General features: G+C 33.0%; 1 protein-coding gene across 1 annotated transcript in view; it reads left to right on the forward strand.

The window, feature by feature from the left end:
* LOC106462664 (regulator of nonsense transcripts 2-like) overlaps positions 1–20,124 on the forward strand; it is a 126,482-nt gene that overhangs the window by 42,425 nt on the left and 63,933 nt on the right. Inside the window, exons 12-17 of the mRNA XM_013922608.2 lie at positions 6,295–6,507; positions 9,331–9,462; positions 10,251–10,343; positions 10,524–10,563; positions 10,887–10,951; positions 17,348–17,434. Of these exons, the coding sequence (XP_013778062.1) occupies positions 6,295–6,507; positions 9,331–9,462; positions 10,251–10,343; positions 10,524–10,563; positions 10,887–10,951; positions 17,348–17,434 (630 nt within the window). The remainder of the gene's footprint in view (positions 1–6,294; positions 6,508–9,330; positions 9,463–10,250; positions 10,344–10,523; positions 10,564–10,886; positions 10,952–17,347; positions 17,435–20,124) is intronic.

Consider the following 20,124-nt stretch of genomic DNA (forward strand, 5'->3'; position numbering starts at 1 on the left):
TGTCTGATTAAATACACATATACAGCATATAAAACTAGCTACAAACTTACACTTCTCTGTGTCTGATTAAATACACATATACAGCATATAAAACTAGCTGTAAACTTACACTTCTCTGTGTCTGATTAAATACACATATACAGTATATAAAACTAGCTATAAGCTTACACTTCTCTGTGTCTGATTAAATACACATATACAGCATATAAAACTAGCTATAAACTTACACTTCTCTGTGTCTGATTAAATACACATATACAGTATCAGACACAGAGAAGTGTAAGTTTATAGCTAGTTTTATGCTGTATATGTGTATTTAATTGTCAAGTTGGGTGCTGATTGATCACGAAGTGTGGAAATGTATAAGGAACAGATGGCTGAAAGGTTTGAACAAACAGACACAAACTTAACTTTATGTAATAGATTATTAATTTAGGTGGATATTAAAAGCCAACCCTATAGTCAATTACTTTTCATTGGAGAGACATCTTTGATAAGTCTTTAATATGCTTGAATCAAATGATTAATAATTACAGTTAAAATAGATTAAATGTGAGTTTTCTTATTAATTAATATGAGACATCAGGTAGACAAAAATACTCAATTTATCAACAGACTTTTCTCTTGTTTGTGTGAAGTGTCTTCTATTATGTGATGCATACTTTCTATTTACCTCTGACTGTAATATAATTTCCATATTATAAATGTACTTCCCCCATTTCAATCCATGTAAAGCAACAAAAAATGTATCTAGTTCCAGAGTACACCAAATTCCAGAGATAAAAGTGTATCACAAAGAAGTTTCATCAGTTGTATATTGTTGTATCCTACAATTCATTGCATTTGCCAACCAACTAATATAAATACATAATTATAATACGGACTTCCCAAATGACACAAGGTGTGGATTAATAACAAAACAGACAAAATATGTGTTCATGGATTTCCAAATGCTCAAAGTCCAAAGAAAAAAATAGTCGTTCTATACATATTTAAAATATAAAAGTATTTTGGTTACTAAAGTTTTCTGTGAAGTGCCTGCTTTAGTGCTTGATAGAGAAGGACTGGACCATGATTACCTGCCCATATAATGACCAATTGACTCTCTTGTGTACCTTGCCACTGAGCTCTGAACATAACTAGCACTTTGGTGAGCATGAGAATCACTTAGCAGTGGGGTAATTACACCAACCTGATCACGTGATCCAACATATTTTTAATAGTATATTTATACACAACTGATTATGTATGTATTATTTGGATTCAAATGATTGTTATTCTTGCTTTGTCCATCAGCCTCTGTTCAATGAAAAGGTTGTAACAGTAATCATCATTGTTTTTTTTCTTTTATCAAAGCATTTAAGTAATTATTGTTGGTTAAGTTATCATTTTTACATAGTATATATTTAATTTTCATGAATTCATATGACTATTTAAATGTTATGGTGTGGCAGGTTAAGAGGTAACATTAAGCACATGTCAAGTTGATTTAACTAAACCATCCAGTATTACACAAGATGACTGTTCTCAGTCAGTGGCTGCTGGACATTGGTCTTGATTATTTCCTCTGATTTATGTTTGGGGGGTCTTTTAGTTTTGGTTAGAGTTATACAGTGCCCTATCTGGATATTTTTTACTTGTTTGTCCTAATTGAATAGTCGCATAAAAATCTTTCTTGTGTTTTACATTAAATTATCTTGACCTTTATACTAACTTGTCTGTTTTTCTTCTACATCATGGGAATTTTGTAACTAAAACAGGTAACACCAACTTTGGTTCAACAGTTTATTTCAAGAGGCTAAACTAGTAATAGATAACACTGATAAAAATGTAGAATTAGAATACATAGCTAAGATCTATAACATTCTTAAAAACTGGTTTGATTATTAGGTTGAGTCAAACCATCTGTATTTTAAAATCAAAAAATTGAATTTTTACAAGAAAAATAAGCTCATAGATAAACTTGTACAATGTCAGTGTTGTTAGTAATTCTTACATGATAGTTAGGTACTCCTATAATAAATGTTTTTTATTTGTTACAAGATAGAATAATTTGTGAAATCATATGATCACAAATTTGCATTGGAGCTTATACCCACACGCTGTTCTCTGAAGTTGTCTCTTTTTAAACACATTTATAAAGAAAACTTGCATGTTTTTGTAAGATAGGATTCAAGTGTGTAGGAGATGAATTGATGAATGGTGTCTGTCCTTCATTAACTGAATCATAATTCATCACATAGTTGGGTGTAACTTGAGGAAATACTTATTAAACCCTAAAATAATGGAGTGCTTGCATGTGTGAGTTTGGATATGTGTATTGTAACAGTCCAGATGACAGCTCCTTTACTGTTGTGAGCTAAAAGTCCAGAGTATTAGTAGAGATTTTACAACCTGATTTTTTGATATGTGCTACGGAGTGATACCTGGGATCGAAAGGTTGTCATATGAGGAAGGTTAAGGTCTCTGAAGTTGTTTTGTCTTGAAAAAAGAAGAGTTAGAAGGAATCTGATTGAAGTGCTGAAGATTATTAAGGGAATTTGTAGTGTTGATGTCTCATCTTATTTCGTACTTAATGGTGAGATTGGTAGGATTAGGGGACACTAATATAAATTTGGGTAGGGTAGGAGTCATTTTCAGCAGAAACAATTTTATTTTTATGACAGGGTGGTCGGCCTTTAGAATGGGTTGCCTTCAGATGTGGTAGATGCAGTTAATATAAATGAGATTAAGGGAAGACTTTATAAATATTTTAATAATAAGGTTTAACTTTGAGCTTTTGTTTTGTTTAATAGTTAAGTGGATGGGACAACTTAGGTGGACCAAAAGGTCCATTGTTGTCCTTAAATGTTAAGTAGTTTCAGTGGAACTTTAGGCAGAAGAAGGCCTCAGTATAGAACATGAAATGTCATCTCCTTTTCTTTCAACATGCAGTTACAATCCATTAAAGTTTTCAAACCTAAATATTATGTATGTGTCAAACATAAAAAAATTACTGAGTATACAAAATTAGTACAGTTCTCTCACACAAAGCAACATTGTTAGTAATTAAACACATACATGGAAATTTATTGTTAAAATTTCAGTGTTAAATTAATGTATGTATATGTAATACCTATTTCTATCAGCCAATCAAAGACATAGATAGTGACTTGTGGGTTTGACTTGGGAGCAGTATTGGACTAGTGATGGTAGCTTGATCTTTAAAAAAGTGCCTTAACACTAGCTTAGTTGGTAGAGCACTTACGTGGCAGTCTACACACACAGTAAAATATAAATTATTATACTGTGTTTCTGTAAACATGAGAGTTTATGTTATTTGAGTTAAATAAACATTTAAAGTCGAGGTCACTGCAAGAATATTGCAATAAGTATGCACCAGTGAATGACTTTAAGTAGTGAAGTTATTAAAGAAAGATAGTGCTAACTGAAGGTTGGAATATTTCCAGAAATAGATAAGTAATATCCAGTTATCTATTCTGCACTATGCATGTACATGAATGTTAAAGGTTTGATTATACTGTGCATATTATACATTTAAAGTAGTTACTTTAGTGATTATAAAGTGTTCTAAAAAATTTTGATCAACAAATCTAGAATAAATAGAAGTGCTCCATTATTAACCTTTTTTTTTTTTAATGTATTATGTTTTTGAGTTACATGCATTTTCAACAATCACTTTTTGGTGATGCACCCTTTTTTTTACCAGTTGTTTGCTATTTCCATGGTGACATCATGTCTGTAGAGGGCTCTGCTGTGTGTACTAACATTTCAGACAAGTAGGGTGGAGAGTTTCACAAGTTCTAAAATTAGAACTCAACAGTTCCTCCATCATCCTTCTTTGCATGTGTGGTACAACTTATATCTTAGAGACTGATCACAGCTCTTGTAAGTACTTGAAACGTTGTTTTTATTGTTTTCAACATTCTGTTGGCCTTTTCTAAATTTTAAAATTTAAATTATTGTAATCTTTTAGTTATATATTCATACACTTTCTAGAGATTGTAGTAATCTTGTCTTTCGTTATGTCTGTTTTCCTCCTCCTCCCCCCATCTCACATATTTCTGAGTTTCTGAAATATAGTTCCTTTGTTGAAATATTTTTTATTTTTGCTTTTAAAAAACTAACCTTTTTACTTGCTACAGTACTTTTGAATTTTTTCATAATGTAGACACTAATTTGTACTTCCTTATATATTAACTCTTATGAGAAAAAAAAACCTATTTTATTAGCTATAGTAGAAGGTGAATTATAGTACCAGAAATGTTATTTGTGTGATGTTATTCATTCACAAGATTGTGATTGTCATTTGGTTTACCGTAAATACAATAGAATATTTCCAGTAAATACAGAACCACTGTCAATATTTGTTCTTTTTCGACAGTTGAATCAATTCTCACTAATTGTTTTATAAGAAGTTATAAAGAACAAACTTAGAAGATCGAAAAATATTCTCTTTCATGTGTAATATTTAGAGTACCAAAGTTGTAGAATAGAATATAAACACATAGATTTAAAAGATAAGTATTCTATATGTCACTTGAACTAAAATGGAAGTAAGCTATTGTTCAAAATGTGTGTGCAGTAAAATCAACTTTAACAGACATATCATTTTGAAAACACCATATTGTAAAATGATCAGTTTTTGTCTCACAGTATCATCGTTTAATAAATTTACTGGAACACTTCTAGGCTGCCTTGTTAATAAAATTAGGTATGAGAAGGAATAAAAAAAAGAGAACTTGTAGCAAACAACAATGAGAATTATGTTCATTTGGGCATTATGGGAAATGTCTCCTGCATTCTTTTAGGGTCATTAACCATCTTATATATATATATATATATTATCTGTGATAGGACTAATGCATTAATAATTGTCAGACCCAACTTCACCAGACTTTTAATTTTAAACCTTTCTGTTTTGTTGTTTTCAATCTTTTAATATATACATTTATTTAGTAAAAACATCATACACGTATAGTATGTATTATTACATGTAACAGTAACAAGCAGGTTCTTGCTAATATTTATTTACATGTCACACACAGTGAAAGTTGTATATTTTTATGGCTGGTCACAAATTTCACACGTACGTTACCCTACATCCAGCTGCGTGTTAGTGGTGGAATTTTTGCTGCATGAAAGTGTTTGAAACTTGCACATTTATCCATGAATGTGCAAGTAGATTTTTTGAGCTGTATGTAGAAAGTGACACATACAGAAGTATACATTTATAATTAGCTTTATAGACTGTGTGTGTGTGTGTGTATACAATCAGGCACAGGGGAGTGTAGGTTATGGCTGTTACTTCTGTAGACTATGTCCATGATCAGGCAATGAGAAATATAGGTGGTGATTGTTAGTTTTATAACAGTGATACAGGATGACATGAGGAGGTTGGACAGAATTCTTGAAAACAGTATGTCTTTCCTTTCAGTATTGGTACCTCTATGTATTTTTATTGCACTTTTAATGTTTATTATGTTAATAAAAAAAAAACAGAAATACAATTTCCTATTTTTTGTTTTTACTTCACCCATCCAACAGACGACTATTTCAGCTAGTAAAGCAATAAACTTTAAGTAGAAACAAATGTAGACTGTTATGAGCTTTAAGCTATTTAGGATAAACAATTGTTGTTTCCTGTTACAATCTGCAGTCATACTAGAAAGAAAAGAAAGTAGTCTAGATTTATTTCATATTTTTTTATGGTAATCATGAGGTCAGTCAAATTGATCAAATGCATATAGTTAGGATAGACAAAATAACAAATAAAATAGAAGTTTTTATGAAAAAGAAAACATTTGATATTTAATGAGGAGGTTTTAGAGATTATGCAAATATTATGCAAATGAATTTTGACAACTTTCAGTTGAAGAAAAGTATTTTAAATCTTAACCTGGAAATCACTTTGCACTCAGAGCAGTCAACAATTTGACTCCATATATTCAAATAGAAATGTTAAGTAAAAATAGTTAATAAAAAAAAATCTGATTTATTGTGTACAAAAGACTTGTAATGTTTACTGAAAGCTTGAGAATTTCTTGAAGATACACAAAACATATTGAACATTATAGTATGAAACTATGATGGTCACTTTGAGGTCACAAAGTTGATGTTTTATTTCATGTGATCCAAATTTTTGCTTGTGACTGCTGGTTTTCTAGTAGTTAGCTATAATCTTACATTAATAAAAATATATTATTCTGTTTGTCTTTTTACTGTTGATTAGTGATGCATTGTGTTTCCCATGGTTAAGGTATTTTGACAAATATGTTTTTCTTACCATTTCAGCTGATATCATGTGGAGTGTTTACATTAAAAGAGGGACTCCCATTACTTGGTAATCTACTGACCATTTTAACTGCTACGGACAAAGAAGAGCACAACAATATTAATATTCTTCTGAGTTTTTGTAAGCACTGTGGGGAAGATTATGCTGGATTGGTGCCTCAGAAAATGAGAAATCTGGCTCAGAAGCATGGACTAGAAATCCCTAAAAGTGATGTATGTTCTGTTTAAATTTAAGTAATTCTTGTGCTTCTCATAGCCAGCCTGTTAGACTTGATTGCAGATTAACAGTTTTATTGATATTACTTGTATTCTAAAATAGCTTTACAAGTAGATTCAAAATGTCTTACAGGAATTAATATTTTTTTAAAAAAAAGATATGTTGTGAATTTCATTTTTGCACATTTACTTTATTTTTTTCTGTCTTTCTTGATTGTCATATATAATTATTTGATAGTTAAACTTTTTTCTTAGAGCTACACAGAATTTCACAAATCCCTTGGTCCTCTCGGACAACAGGTCAGAAATTGTCACGGTCTGACATGTCTTTTAATACTATTAGACCTTCAGTCCTGCATGTTTTCAAGTAGACTTACTATACTTTTGCTAGAATAAGTTGAGTATCTGTGATTTTCACAGTTATTTCCAGATAATTCTTGACAAGCATTTACTCATCTTTTTCCTCAAGACTGCAGTCCGTGTTTCTCTTTACATATAGAAATGAATGTTACGTTTCCCCCCGATTAGCTGATTATTTTTAATGTAGTTTATGATATTCATGATAAGACAAGTCACTTGGTATTCTATTGGTTACAAATAGCACTGGAGCAAAGCTGGGGGTAAAGAGAAAATCTTTGTCAGCAGAGGATGGTAATGTCAGTAAAGAGAAACAGAAATGCTATGAAACTATGAGAAAGCCTTGAACTTTCTAGAATAAGTGGGAAAAGGGTCAGAAAATGTGGCTCACTTTTCACAAAGAGCAAGGTGTTATGAAGTGGACTACTTGTATTGAAATTTTCTGTGATAGTGTTAATCCTGAGAAATCAAACCAGGTTTACCATAGATAAAAGCATGCCTTCATTCTTGAGTATGATAATTTGAGAATTAATACTGTAAATGATCATGAAAAGACATAAATGCATAAAGATGCAATGACGAGAATTGTGGCCAGGGATAAACATACAAGCACTATTGCCAAAGAAACTCATTTCCTTATCAGAACACAATAGGAAGTTTTGAGAACTTAAATTTAGAAATATACATGCAATAGTCAAAGTAATCACCCACTCAGTCACTATAAATGGCTCAATGAACTTGACGTAACCAAGGGATTTGACCATGGGCAAATGTACAATAATCATATGTCAGCATCATGCTTCTTTGAAGTAACTGCACAGGTGGAGAGAGAGAGAGAGAAAACTTTGAATACTTTCAAAACCCTGCATATTTCGGTGCCTATATCTGCCATATTGAACAGTTATAACGATAGTGCCACAGATACAGACTGTTGTACAGGTACTGATTCTGACACTGAAATGGGCGAGAGTAAAGGGAATGTGTGTTGGTTTGAACTTGGAGGGAAATTGAATTAGAATATGAATATACAATTAACATCTGAATTAAATTGTTTTGTTTTATCTTTTCAAGTCTTCTGTGTTATTACTTCATTCAGGCTGCAGTCTAATGATTATCATTGCCTATTAAAGTGAACAATATTCGATTATATAAGTTTTATTATTCGATCCACCAAAATTTTAGTCGGTCTACCAAATTTTCAATGACCAATGAACTGAATGTCCACCAGAACTTTTACAGTTTTGGGAATTTCTGGCTACAGTGTTGTTAATAAAATTTCAATTTATTTTTTATGCAACAAATATACAATGAAGTACCTACTGACTATTTTTTCATAAGTACTAGCTGGTCTCAACTGGTTTACTTAAACATATTAACACATTCTTGTGCTAGAACAATTACTTGATATTATTAAGAGGGTATGTTATGTAAAAAAATGTATTATTTTAGTGATATCTTTATCATAGATTTTCTTATGCCCCCACTGCAAAGTTCTACGGAGGGACATGTTGATTTCTCCTGTCTGTTTGTCTCAATCTTGTAGACAGCATGTATCTAAAGATTGGATGGATGGATTTTAACCGAACTTGTACAATGCATACAAGGTTCTAGACCTGAATAACTTTTGATGGTCATAGATTAAAAGTCAAGGACAAAAGATCACTAGTCCATAGAAAATCTGCCCCAATTTTGTGGATAGGTACTATACCATCAAATTGGGGGAACTTAAACATGCAGTGTAACAAGATGTTTCATAAACATATTTTGCACTTGTGTACGTTTGCTCTTTACCTCTAATTAAAATTCAGAATTGACCATTTTGTTTACTATTATTATCTTTCAGTTATTATGGATATAAGTTTGGTTTGTTTTAAGACTTCATTTAAAATTTCCAGATGTCTATACAAATAAAAGAATGGTTTTTTTATTATTATTATAAACTTTATGTATATTTTAATATTTCAGGATAAAAGCATAATTTTGATAATATTGGGTTAAATTCTATTTTGATAGCAAACTTTGTTAGGATTTCAGAGTTGAGAAATTACATAAAGTAATTACCCATATATGGGAATCCTTTATTTTTAATATTTTCTTAATATTGGAAGGTTTGTTATAATTTTTTGTTTTGTATTTGCTGAATAATTTTTACTATTCTAGTGCTTTGGATATCCTGTAAACATTCTCTAAAGTTATGTAGAGAAATGACTACTTTAATTTGTATATGTTCATTGGATAAGACTGTGTTTTGGAATGCAGCTTCAAGATATTAACAATTGTTTCTAACAACTCAATGCACTTAATTTCATAATTAAAAAAATGCATGTTCTTAATAATATACATTTGGCTGACAAAATAGATGAAATGAAGACTGACTTACCCCTTTAATTTGATAATTATGTTATACATCTGGACAGTTCACTAAATACATGTGTAGTTTATGTAAAGTTTTTATTCTTGTAGTTATTGCCCCCAGATCGTCAGAAAGGCCTTCGTAATCTGCTGAAAGACTACTATAGGTCACTATGTCGTCACGTTGTGAAAGATCAAAAAACACTTCATAATATGGAGCAACACAACCGGAGAATATTACAGGTATGCTAGATGAATAGAAGAATCTTTCGTGATATTGTTTTCAGGGTAAGCTTGAATCTAACCAGCCCAATTGATGATGTGGTACTTTATTGTGTATTGGGTAAGAACAGAAAATGTCTGTTTCCTTTGATTATCAAACATGTTTTAAGATATCTACCATAAAGATTATTAGAGGTTTTGTTTATTGTTTATTAAATCTGTCTTAATTATTTTTGAGTTCTCTGAAGGCTTCTCGTTTACAAAGGTTAAGAGATAATTTCCATTCTTTTCTCGCACCTACTTTTCATCTTTGAATCACTTTATTTGAAACATAAGAAATGATAAATGGACATTTAGGATTAATATTATTAAGTATCAGTATTTGTTTTTATAATACATTCACACAAGTAGGACGTTTTTAATCAGCAGTAAAATAAAGTTTATGTATAAAAGTATGAAAACTTTATACTTTAAAGGTGACATTAATGTGTTGTATTGAACAGTTAGTGTTAAAAGTAATTAGTTCAGATGTTTCTGGAGTATATGATTTTGTTTCTGAGTTTGACACTGTAATTAAAAATAAAATGTTCTGGTATACAGTTTTGTTTATCATAACTTGAATGCTTGATTTTCAAAGCAGAGACTGTGTATTAAGAATGTTACCTGTAGTATAGAACTTGGAGAAATGGATCCTGAAGAGGAGAACTAATGAGTCTTGTATAATGGTATAAACAACTTTCTTGTAAAGTAATAATTTTGAAGTTACATTGTAATGTTTCCTAACATGTTACTTTTTACTTTACCATAAGACCAAAGGTGAATTAAGTACTGAAAGGAAAGAGAAGTTTGAAGCAGCCCAAGTAGCCTTTCAGAAACTCCTGTCCAGTACTCAGCAATTTTCTGTGAGTATGAATAAAAAAAAAATGTTTCAAATTTTTCATGACTTTAACTGTTTTGTTGAGTTACTATTTTTATTCTTTACCATCTTATGTATGTGTGTGTATGTTAGAAGTTCTTTATATTTCTAGCAGAAGTTGTGTTAGAATAAAATGCTAACGTTATTTATTTTGTCTGATAACTAGGATATCATAGATGAAGACCTTCCTGAGCTTCCCAGAGAAGGTAAGATGAAAGTTTGGATGGTTTTAACTGCATTATTTATAAATAAATAGATCTAAAAAATAAAATAAAATATTGCAAATAAAATATAAAAACAATACAAGGTATGAATACTGACAGTAGATGTAAACCAAAGTAATTCTAAAGAACATTGAAGTTGGTAACACTGGTGAGTATGTACCTCTCTAGTAATTAATAGCCAAATTGAAACATGAAGGTAGGAAGTGTTTTTTATTTATGATAACAGTTTTAGTTAATACTACAAAAGTACAGAGGTAAGTAGCTAGATTTTGATTTAAAGTATTTTAATGTATTTTTTGTTGCAGATGTTAGTAGTCAAGACCCAGATGTAGCAAATTTAGATGTACATAACAGATTTAAGGATGGGGAGGTGAGTTAGTTACTCATTGTTTCATTTCTGTGTTTTGTGTTTTAAAATAACACACTAACATTTTCCCAACAGTTTCAAGTCATGAAAAATGATAGAATTTATAAACTTATCTTTATGTTTTAAAAGAGTTAGATTTGCTTCTGCTGAACTATCTCTTCTGTTTATTTTTATCTTTTAACAAGGGTCATCATAGTTTCTGAGAAGTAGTTTACTTTAGGAAGATAGATAAGTTCTGTTTAATTAAAGATGAAATGTTCAAAGATTTACCACTGTCCCCAATTGTCTGCCAACTGTGTATGGAAGAACTTACAAAGGAATAAGAAAAAGTAACTGTAGTTCTGTTTCTTTGGCTTTGCTACTTGGATGACAAATTTACACAAATTTATATTTGGATTTGTTGTTGTTCACCACCATCAGTAAATTCAAGAACTTTGAAGTGCCATATAACGAGTCAAATGAATACGTGATCAAGGTCATCTTGAAATTGAACTTAGCATGTTAACTTCCATCTTTAGAATTAACAATTGTCTTGAGTCTTCCAAAACACACTTACCTCCACTGAAACTATAGCTATTTCTCGATCTCCAGGGTTCCCACTCTTTGCCCATTTAAGCATTAAAAATGCTTGCTCCAGTCTTTTATACCCTTGAATGCCCTTGGCAAATTTTAATTTGCAAAATTCTCCACAAACTTCAATGCACCCTCTATCTAGGTACTGTATATAAGCACCTCATTCAGATAGTGTAATCACTTTTTCTCGACAAAGCATTTGGCACAGGTTTTTATAAACAGGAGTGTTGTGATTATTCACTATTTATGTTGCAACATTTATAAATTACTTTAACAACAGCACAAAAAACCTAACAACGGTATGAATTCCCTAGTTAATATTTATGCTACAGAAGCCAACCAGACCTCTTCTCTTCCACCTCTGCTATCTGGTGTTTATCAACGACCAGGGGATGGGTCACTCTCAGTCGAGGCTGTCAGTGATATGATCCATTGCCAGATGGAGACATATATGAGGACTAACGGTGTGTTTCTTTGGGGGTTCGGAGGCGGTTTCTGCCCTCAGGGAGTTACGGGAATCTTCTTTTCTCCATCCCGTGTTGTTTGCCAGAGTTACAGAGACATTAAAATATACAAATTGATTTAGCTTGTTTACATTCTTCTTTATTGGCCTCTCACCTTTCTGGCACTAATTTGGGAGTGTTGGCTCATAGTGTTTCCCAACTCCCTCCTTCATTTCCCAGTTCTGTTGGTTTCCATAATAGAGTTCGCTCATATTTTCGAGGATCTTAGCTTGGACGGACTATTGACAATGGCATCGGTGACTAGCACATGGGCAGTGGAGCAGTGGGAGCATGATTACTCACTTTCTGGACATCTGGAGTTCTTTCACCAGGGATCCATGGGTACTCGATGTTCTAGCTTCAAGGTTAGTCATTCAATTTATATCACCTCCAGCATTATATGCACAACCTGTTGCCTTTTCACCTCCAACAGATCCAAGGCAATTGGAGCTTTGTTCCCAGACCATAAGAGAGTTGTTAGTCAAAAGAACAGTAGAGATGATTGATCGCATTCTTCTGAGATTTTATTCCAGTTTATTCGTTGTACCCAAGAAGACAGGAGACTGGTATCCAATCATCAATCTGTCTCGACTCAACCAATTTTCAGATAGACCTTGCTTTACTATGGACTATTTTCTCAATGCCCCAAGGCTCTGGATGACCAAGTTTAATGTTACCGGTGCTTCCCTAAGGTTTCTCAGATTTATGCACAAGGGTCAGGTGCTGCAGTTCAGGACTCTACCTTTTGGTCTTGCATCAGCACCTTATGTCTCCTGCAGAGTTGGTCGAGTTTTTTCTCGTCATCTGCATTCCATGGGCCTGTGCACACATCATTATATGGATGACTAACTCCTTCTGGCTCCATTCCATCAATTAGCAGAACAACACTCTCAGATTCTCTTTTCACAAGCTACAAAAGCAGGCTTCTTTATCAGACTGGAGAAATCTATTTTGTCACGAATGCAATATCTCGTCTATCTGGGTGTGTTTTTCAATACTCACTTAAATTGTGCTCAACCAACTCCTATCAGGCTTCAAGCCATGGAAAAAGCCATCAGGCTTCTACTTATGTCTCCTTCTCCTATTGCATGGATGGTTCTCTTTCTTTTAGGGATGTGGGCATCCTTTGAGCCTCTCATTCCTTTGGGACAAGCACATATAAGGTCTCTTCAGTGGTCACTGCGTGACCAATGGATCATGCATTTCGATTATCATGTCTTATTACTCAGGAGCAACATTGTCAATTGCGAATAGTGGTTGGATCGGAACAACACTACTATTGGGGTACCCATTCCACCACCTCATTCAGAGATTCATCTGTTCACAGATGCATCTCTTCAGGGATGAGGTGCATATCTTCAAGATCAGGAGTTCCAGGGGATTTGGATGGAAGACAAGTCTACCCTCCATATCAACATTCTTGAACTCCTTGCAGTAAGTACACTGGGCAATAGTTCAAGGTCTGTTTCTCTTAAAGGAAAAATTTGTCATGATACATTCAGACAATTGCACAATGGTATCTCAGATTTCTCGTCAAGGAGGCACACATTCTTGAGACCTTTGTTTTCGTACCTTGGATCTTCTCTACTGGCTCATTCCCATCGTATCAGACTTTTAGCATGTCATGGAGTAAAGAATTTAATTGCAGATCACTTGTCTTGACCCAGCTGGATTCTTCTGATGGAATGGATGCTACATCATGAGGTTTTTCAGTGGATTTGCTCTCACTTCGGGTCTCCAACAATCGATGCCATTGCGACTCATTGGAATTCTCAACTGCAGTTGTTTTGGTCTCCGATACTTCATCCTCAAGCATTGGCAGTAGATGGGTTCAGTCAGGACTGGACAGGTTTACATCTGTATTTCTTTCTCCTGATTTGACTCTATTGCCCCAGGTTCTTACTATGGTTTGTTCCACTCCCTGTCAAGTTCTCTTGGTTACAAAATGTTGGCCAGCTCAAACGTGATTCTCGCTTCTTCAGTATCTGCAAGAATGTTCACCTCTACCTCTTCCACATTATCAGTCTCTGTTGAGACAAAGTCGATCAGACATTCTCCACTCAGATGTTCGGAAACTCAGTCTTTGTGCTTGGAAGTTATTCGATCCTTTGCCTGACATTAGGGTTAACTTCTAAGTATTTAACTAAATCTCTCCGTATGCCAACCATGGCCGTCTATCAACGGAAATGGAATACTTATTGTCATTAGTGTATTAAAAGGAATTTAAATCCCTCTTCATCCTAAAGTATCTAGCATATCCCATTTTTTCACTTGGGTATTTGAGAAGGCTTGTGCTTTGTCTACAGTAGCTTTATATAAGGCATCTTTATCCAATATTTTGCGGTATTCCAAATATTGGAAGTTTTTAGATTCCTCAGTACTATCAGGTCTACTCAAATCCTTTCGTATTCTTCGACCTAAATGACCTTTCCAATTACTAAATTGGGATTTCATGTCACATCTCACCAGATTCGTCATATCTCTATGTCATTAGCCATCTGGTTGAATTACCCTCTGGAAGACATTGTGCAGGCTGGTATGTGGACTACTCCTAATACTTTCCTATCTCATTATTTACATGATCTGGCAGTTTCCACTTCTGCAGGTTTTTGACTACTTCCGGTAGATATTTTGGCCACATCTGTTAGATTTTAACCAAGGGTGAGTATTTTCCTCAGTTATATACTCATTTATTTCCAGGGTCCCTTTATTTTTCACTGGGTCCCACTCTGTGGCGGGGGTTGCCCAGGCAGGTATGTTTTCTCTTTTCAATTTTGCACTGGCAACCACTTTCACTATGTTTGCTTCAAGTTACTACAGGCTGTGTCGAAATGGGGTGTTCCATAAAATCATCTAGGCACCTACCGGATAGTATTACCTAACTATTATAGACTATCATGAATAAAGCTAATAGGGACCCTGCCAATTTTAATATTGAATAAATCAGGGTCAGTTTGTGTTTAAAAAGTGTAGGGAACTTGGTTCACCTATTGCACAATTTCCAGAGCACTGTTCCACAGGACGTCCCAATGCATATTACCCCCATACTCTCTAATTTCCAGTTGCTGGGGTGGCAGATAGAGGCTTTTCCTCCACAGTGTTCGAGTGTATTCCCCCCACTCTTGGAGAAGAGGGTGAAGTTGGGGGCCCTCCTACTCAGATCCCTGGATGTTTTTCCCAGATGTCAGTAGGAGTGGCACCAACCTCTGTGGGAGCCTACTTGTAATTCCAGTTCAGATTTGACACAAAGCTATCTGGTTGGGGGTGCATGGCCCTTCTCTTTGATCAATGTCTGTTTCATATATTGTTCATGGAAGGAGATCCACTATCTCCTCATAATTCTGAATGTGAAGTGGTCCCATCCTAGGTCCTTGGTTGAGCACAGGTTCCACATCCACTACAGAATTCCAGGGGCAAGCGGAATACCTCTTACCCACTTGGTTGAGAAGTGAGGATGAATATGCATAATTCCAAACTGGATGAGTTCTGTTCCTTTGGTTGAGTATGGCATATACGATCCCCTCATTCTGAGCTTGGGGTGTTACTTTCTCATCGTGATTCCAGTGGTGCCAAACGCATCACTCTATGGCTACAGGTTGGGATCTAATCAAATCTATATATATACAACTTTGCAGTCCAATAGTTTATCTTAAAAAAGTGATTACATTATCTGAATGAGGTGCTTATATACAGTATCTAGGTAAAGGGTGCATTGAGTTGGTGGATAATTTTGCAAATTAGAATTTGCCAAGGGCATTTCAATGGAGTAAAAAAACTGGAGCAAGTGTTTTCAATGCTTAGATGGGCAAAGAGTGGAAACCCTGGAGATCAAGAAATAGCTATAGTGTCAGCGGAGGTAAGTATTATTGGAAATACATTTTCAGTTTAGGAAAATGTTAACTTTCATTCAGAGATATGTAAAATGGAAAACGTTAACATTTGAACAACCACGTTAAATGCTACCATTTTTATATTTGGTATGTAAACTTGTAAGCTAACACAGCAAGAGGCTTTGGCATGTCTTAAGGAAGATTGAGATATCCATTATACATTTGTTATCAACAATGTTATTGTCTCTTCATATCAGTATCAAAACACAAATACCACAAATACATCAAAATAATATATTGTACAAAGCAGCATGTGAGTGTAATAAAGTATATATTAATAAAACTGAATGCACTACACGTACAGTCTAAGGACCACATGCTAAGACCATCTCCAGGACTTGACTTTCTGGAACTTGGCAAACTTCTACCATTGAAAAAAGTGAAGATAATTGGTGAAGAAAACCACTTCTGGAAAGGCAAAATTAAGGAAACTCCTTACATAAGAAAAATAAAACTCGATGAGGTCTGAGTAAAGGATTCAGAGACTGACTTTTGATATAAGCCCTATTTCGAATGACCTTTGTTGATTAATTTAGGTGTTTATTAAATTTTTTCAGTATTATGAAATCATATTTTCTTAATATTAAATACTTTTTTTATTTGTGTGATATTTTTATTTATCATTCGGATGCAGCTTTATGCTGACACTGATCCTGAATAAGTCCAGCTGTTTGTTGCTTTTTGGATGTTTTACATTATAAATTTTTATTAAAAATTATCGTATGCTAGTACAGTATGATTTAAATTATTTACATTTATGTATTAACTCTCTTGTTTTTTTCTAACTTCACTACAATATATGTAGTTGGTTTTAATTTTATGTAATTCTGTTTAAATTCTCATAGAAACATTGTTTAAACACTATGCTTTTCTAAACATGTTGTTTTAGACAAAATCAGTATTGTTGTTTTAAACTTTTAAATGTTTGTGTTCTTTCATTGTTAATTAAGCCTGAGGACTTCTCCTGAAGAAGGTTGAAAGCTAGCTCTAGAGAAAAAAAATTATTGATGAAAGATATCAACATCTGTAATTTTTTTATTTTAAATACCTTTTAATTTTGTTTATTTATCATCATATTAAATACTTAAAAGAGAGTTTTAAGGTATAGGTACAGTACTTAACAACATTTTTAATGTTTTATAGATGAGGCTAATAAATTAGTGAAATAAGCTAACCCAAAGTTTATGTTGTAATTTTTTAATCATAATTCTAATAAAGGGATATATACTGATTTCATATTAAAATCTACTTGTTTTATAATTGTTTATTAAATACTTTTCATTTTTCAATCATTATGCTATTGAAATATTAGCAAAGAACCAATGTAGTCAGGTAATGAAGTTCTGATATTTAATGTGACCTTTGAGATGTCAGTCAGCATGTAAATATTCAATAATTAAATATAATGTTTGCTGATTTGTTATTTATCTTAGTTTGAAGGCACCACATCTCTTTGGGAAGATGATGATACAAGAAGTTTTTATGAGAACATACCAGATCTTAAGGCTTTTATACCAGGTGTAAGTCTTCGTTTAATTTTTTCATGTCTGATGTTCCACATACATAAAAGATGAGATGCAGAACAAGAGAATACAACCTGTTTGTTTTCTGTATATTAGTCAAGAAGTATAGTATAACATTAATAATTTTAAAATGTGTTGACTAGCTCTCTCTCTCTTATGTATCATGAAATATAGGGTTTATCATCAATTCTTGCAGTAGAAACTTTTTAGATTTTTTTTCCCCAGTTTAGTAGAATTTAGTGTTTACATTATACAATGTTGAATCACAGGTTACTTCATATGTCAGTTTAAAGTTTTTCCAGTCTTCCAACCTTGCTCCTTGTTTCATATGCTCTTGAAGAATGACAAATGTCATTTTCTTCAATATTTACCTCTATATCTTGGATATTTGCTGTTCTTGTATTTATAGAATAACAGGCAAAAATACCAGTCCTCAGTGATGGGACAAGTTTAAGTTAATCTATCAATTGACGTTATTTCCTGGACTTTAAAAGGGTTAATTGTGTTGCACTCTTGGTTTCAATCAGAGCCAAAGCTCTGAGCTACTTATATCCCACCCACCATGAAAAGTAATTGTTGAGCATTCCAATCATGTTATGAATTGCTCAACAATAACATATGGCAAATCTACACTCTTATTCTCTTGAAGAATGACAAATGTCATTTTCTTCAATATTTACCTCTATATCTTGGATATTTGCTGTTCTTGTATTTATAGAATAACAGGCAAAAATACCAGTTCTCAGTGATGGGACAAGTTTAAGTTAATCTATCAATTGATGTTATTTCCTGGACTTTAAAAGGGTTAATTGTGTTGCACTCTTGGTTTCAATCAGAGCCAAAGCTCTGAGCTACTTATATCCCACCCACCATGAAAAGTAATTGTTGAGCATTCCAATCATGTTATGAATTGCTCAACAATAACATATGGCAAATCTACACTCTTATTCTTTAAGTTGACGTCCTATTTTGAACTGTGAATGATAGTGTGATTAATTCTTAATAATGTAGTATAGAATAACTAGCTTGTGAAATAGAATATGGCATCAAGGTTATTTATTCATTTTCTCCAATCATTTCAAAAGTGAGTGTTGAACTTTGCCTGCATGCATAGCTTTTCAAACACAATGCGGGAAGGAGCCACCGTAAATGGGAGACAGACAGATGGACAGACACAAAGGTTCGTAATATATATAAGATTGCGTTAGCGACTTCTTTTGAAAGCATACATATTAGATCATTCTGCACTTCATGGCTCAAATAATGCCAACGTGCTTCATTGTTGGTGAACCTAGGAATCTTTACCTAAATTATAATAATCAAAATTATTATTATCATGGTTATAAATATTGTGAAATATTAATGATATTATTCAACATTGCTGTGACCCCTGGATTTTGAAGAGGTATACTGCTTCACTGTCATATGCTGGATACTTAAACGTGGCATACTACAATGAACCACTTTATTGTTCAGCTGTATAACTTTGTAGTTTTGCATATACTTTAATAAGGAATGGCAGTTCTGTCCGTAAAGAATGGATATTTTTGTCCAGAAATGAGTTACGTTTTAAAAGAAATTTATCACGAATCAAGAATTTAAAATGTGTTTAAAGAAATAGCGATGTTTAATGTCTAGCTATAATTAAAAGCAACATTCTGTAAAATGTTCAAATTTCTTTGAGGGCAACAGCTGAACCGGACTAAAACATAAATGTCTTTATTGTATGTTACGGAAAGTTAAAGCGCATGATAGCCGTCATCACGTGATTTATGTTATTTTAGTATAGGAGGGGCTTTAAACAGAGCATTCGTAGAAAGTTTCATCACACTAATCTAGATATTCCAAATGGTAACCATTAACCTAAAATGTATATATACAGATACACTCATGATGTTAGGTTCAAGAAGTCTGGATAGAAATGAATAAAAATTTTATAACCCAAGCGTGTTTGAAAGGTGGACCTTTCTTCTTCAGGGGTAAACTGGGAATGTTTTTGACCCTGAAGAAGAAAGGTCCACCTTTAGAAACTGCTCGGGTTATAGGATTTTTATTCATTTCTATACAGATACACACCAGACTTTTAGAGAAGGAAAATGTGTAAGTAAATTTTATGTTATCCCATGTATATATAATGAAGCATAAAGCAAATTATCAAATCTTGGTTATGTCATCTGCTGTAAATTTCTAGAGATTGTTTTTTTGGTTTTTTAATCTGTAGCCATGTGAATTGAAAATTGTTGTTATTCAATATAAACTTTAAAATATGACCTTGTGTGAACTTAAGTTAGTATTTAGTTATGTGTCTTAATCTATTCCATGTAATAAGCGTTACTGATTACTCCAAAGTTTCAAGTTTCACCAAAATAAACGTTAAGCACATTCTGTTAGCTTTTCTTTTTTTAAATGTACAATAACTAGAAAAACTGCATTACAAAATCTTTTCAGTTCTCTAACATGCAGTCATCCTTGCGTATAGTGATAGCAGAACAGATAGTACCCCTGGTGGTTTTTACATTGTTTGTTTCTAGTTAAGTACAAAGCTGCACAATGGAGTATCTGTGCTCTGCCCCCTATCGGTATCAAACCATTAACAAAACCATGCAAAAAAATTATGTATATATATATATATATATATATATATATTGTTTTGTAATAATACTATTTAAATTTACTTTAATTTTCTA

This window comes from Limulus polyphemus, unplaced genomic scaffold (genome assembly GCF_000517525.1).
Source record: "Limulus polyphemus unplaced genomic scaffold, Limulus_polyphemus-2.1.2 Scaffold1219, whole genome shotgun sequence".
NCBI classification, from domain to species: domain Eukaryota; kingdom Metazoa; phylum Arthropoda; class Merostomata; order Xiphosura; family Limulidae; genus Limulus; species Limulus polyphemus.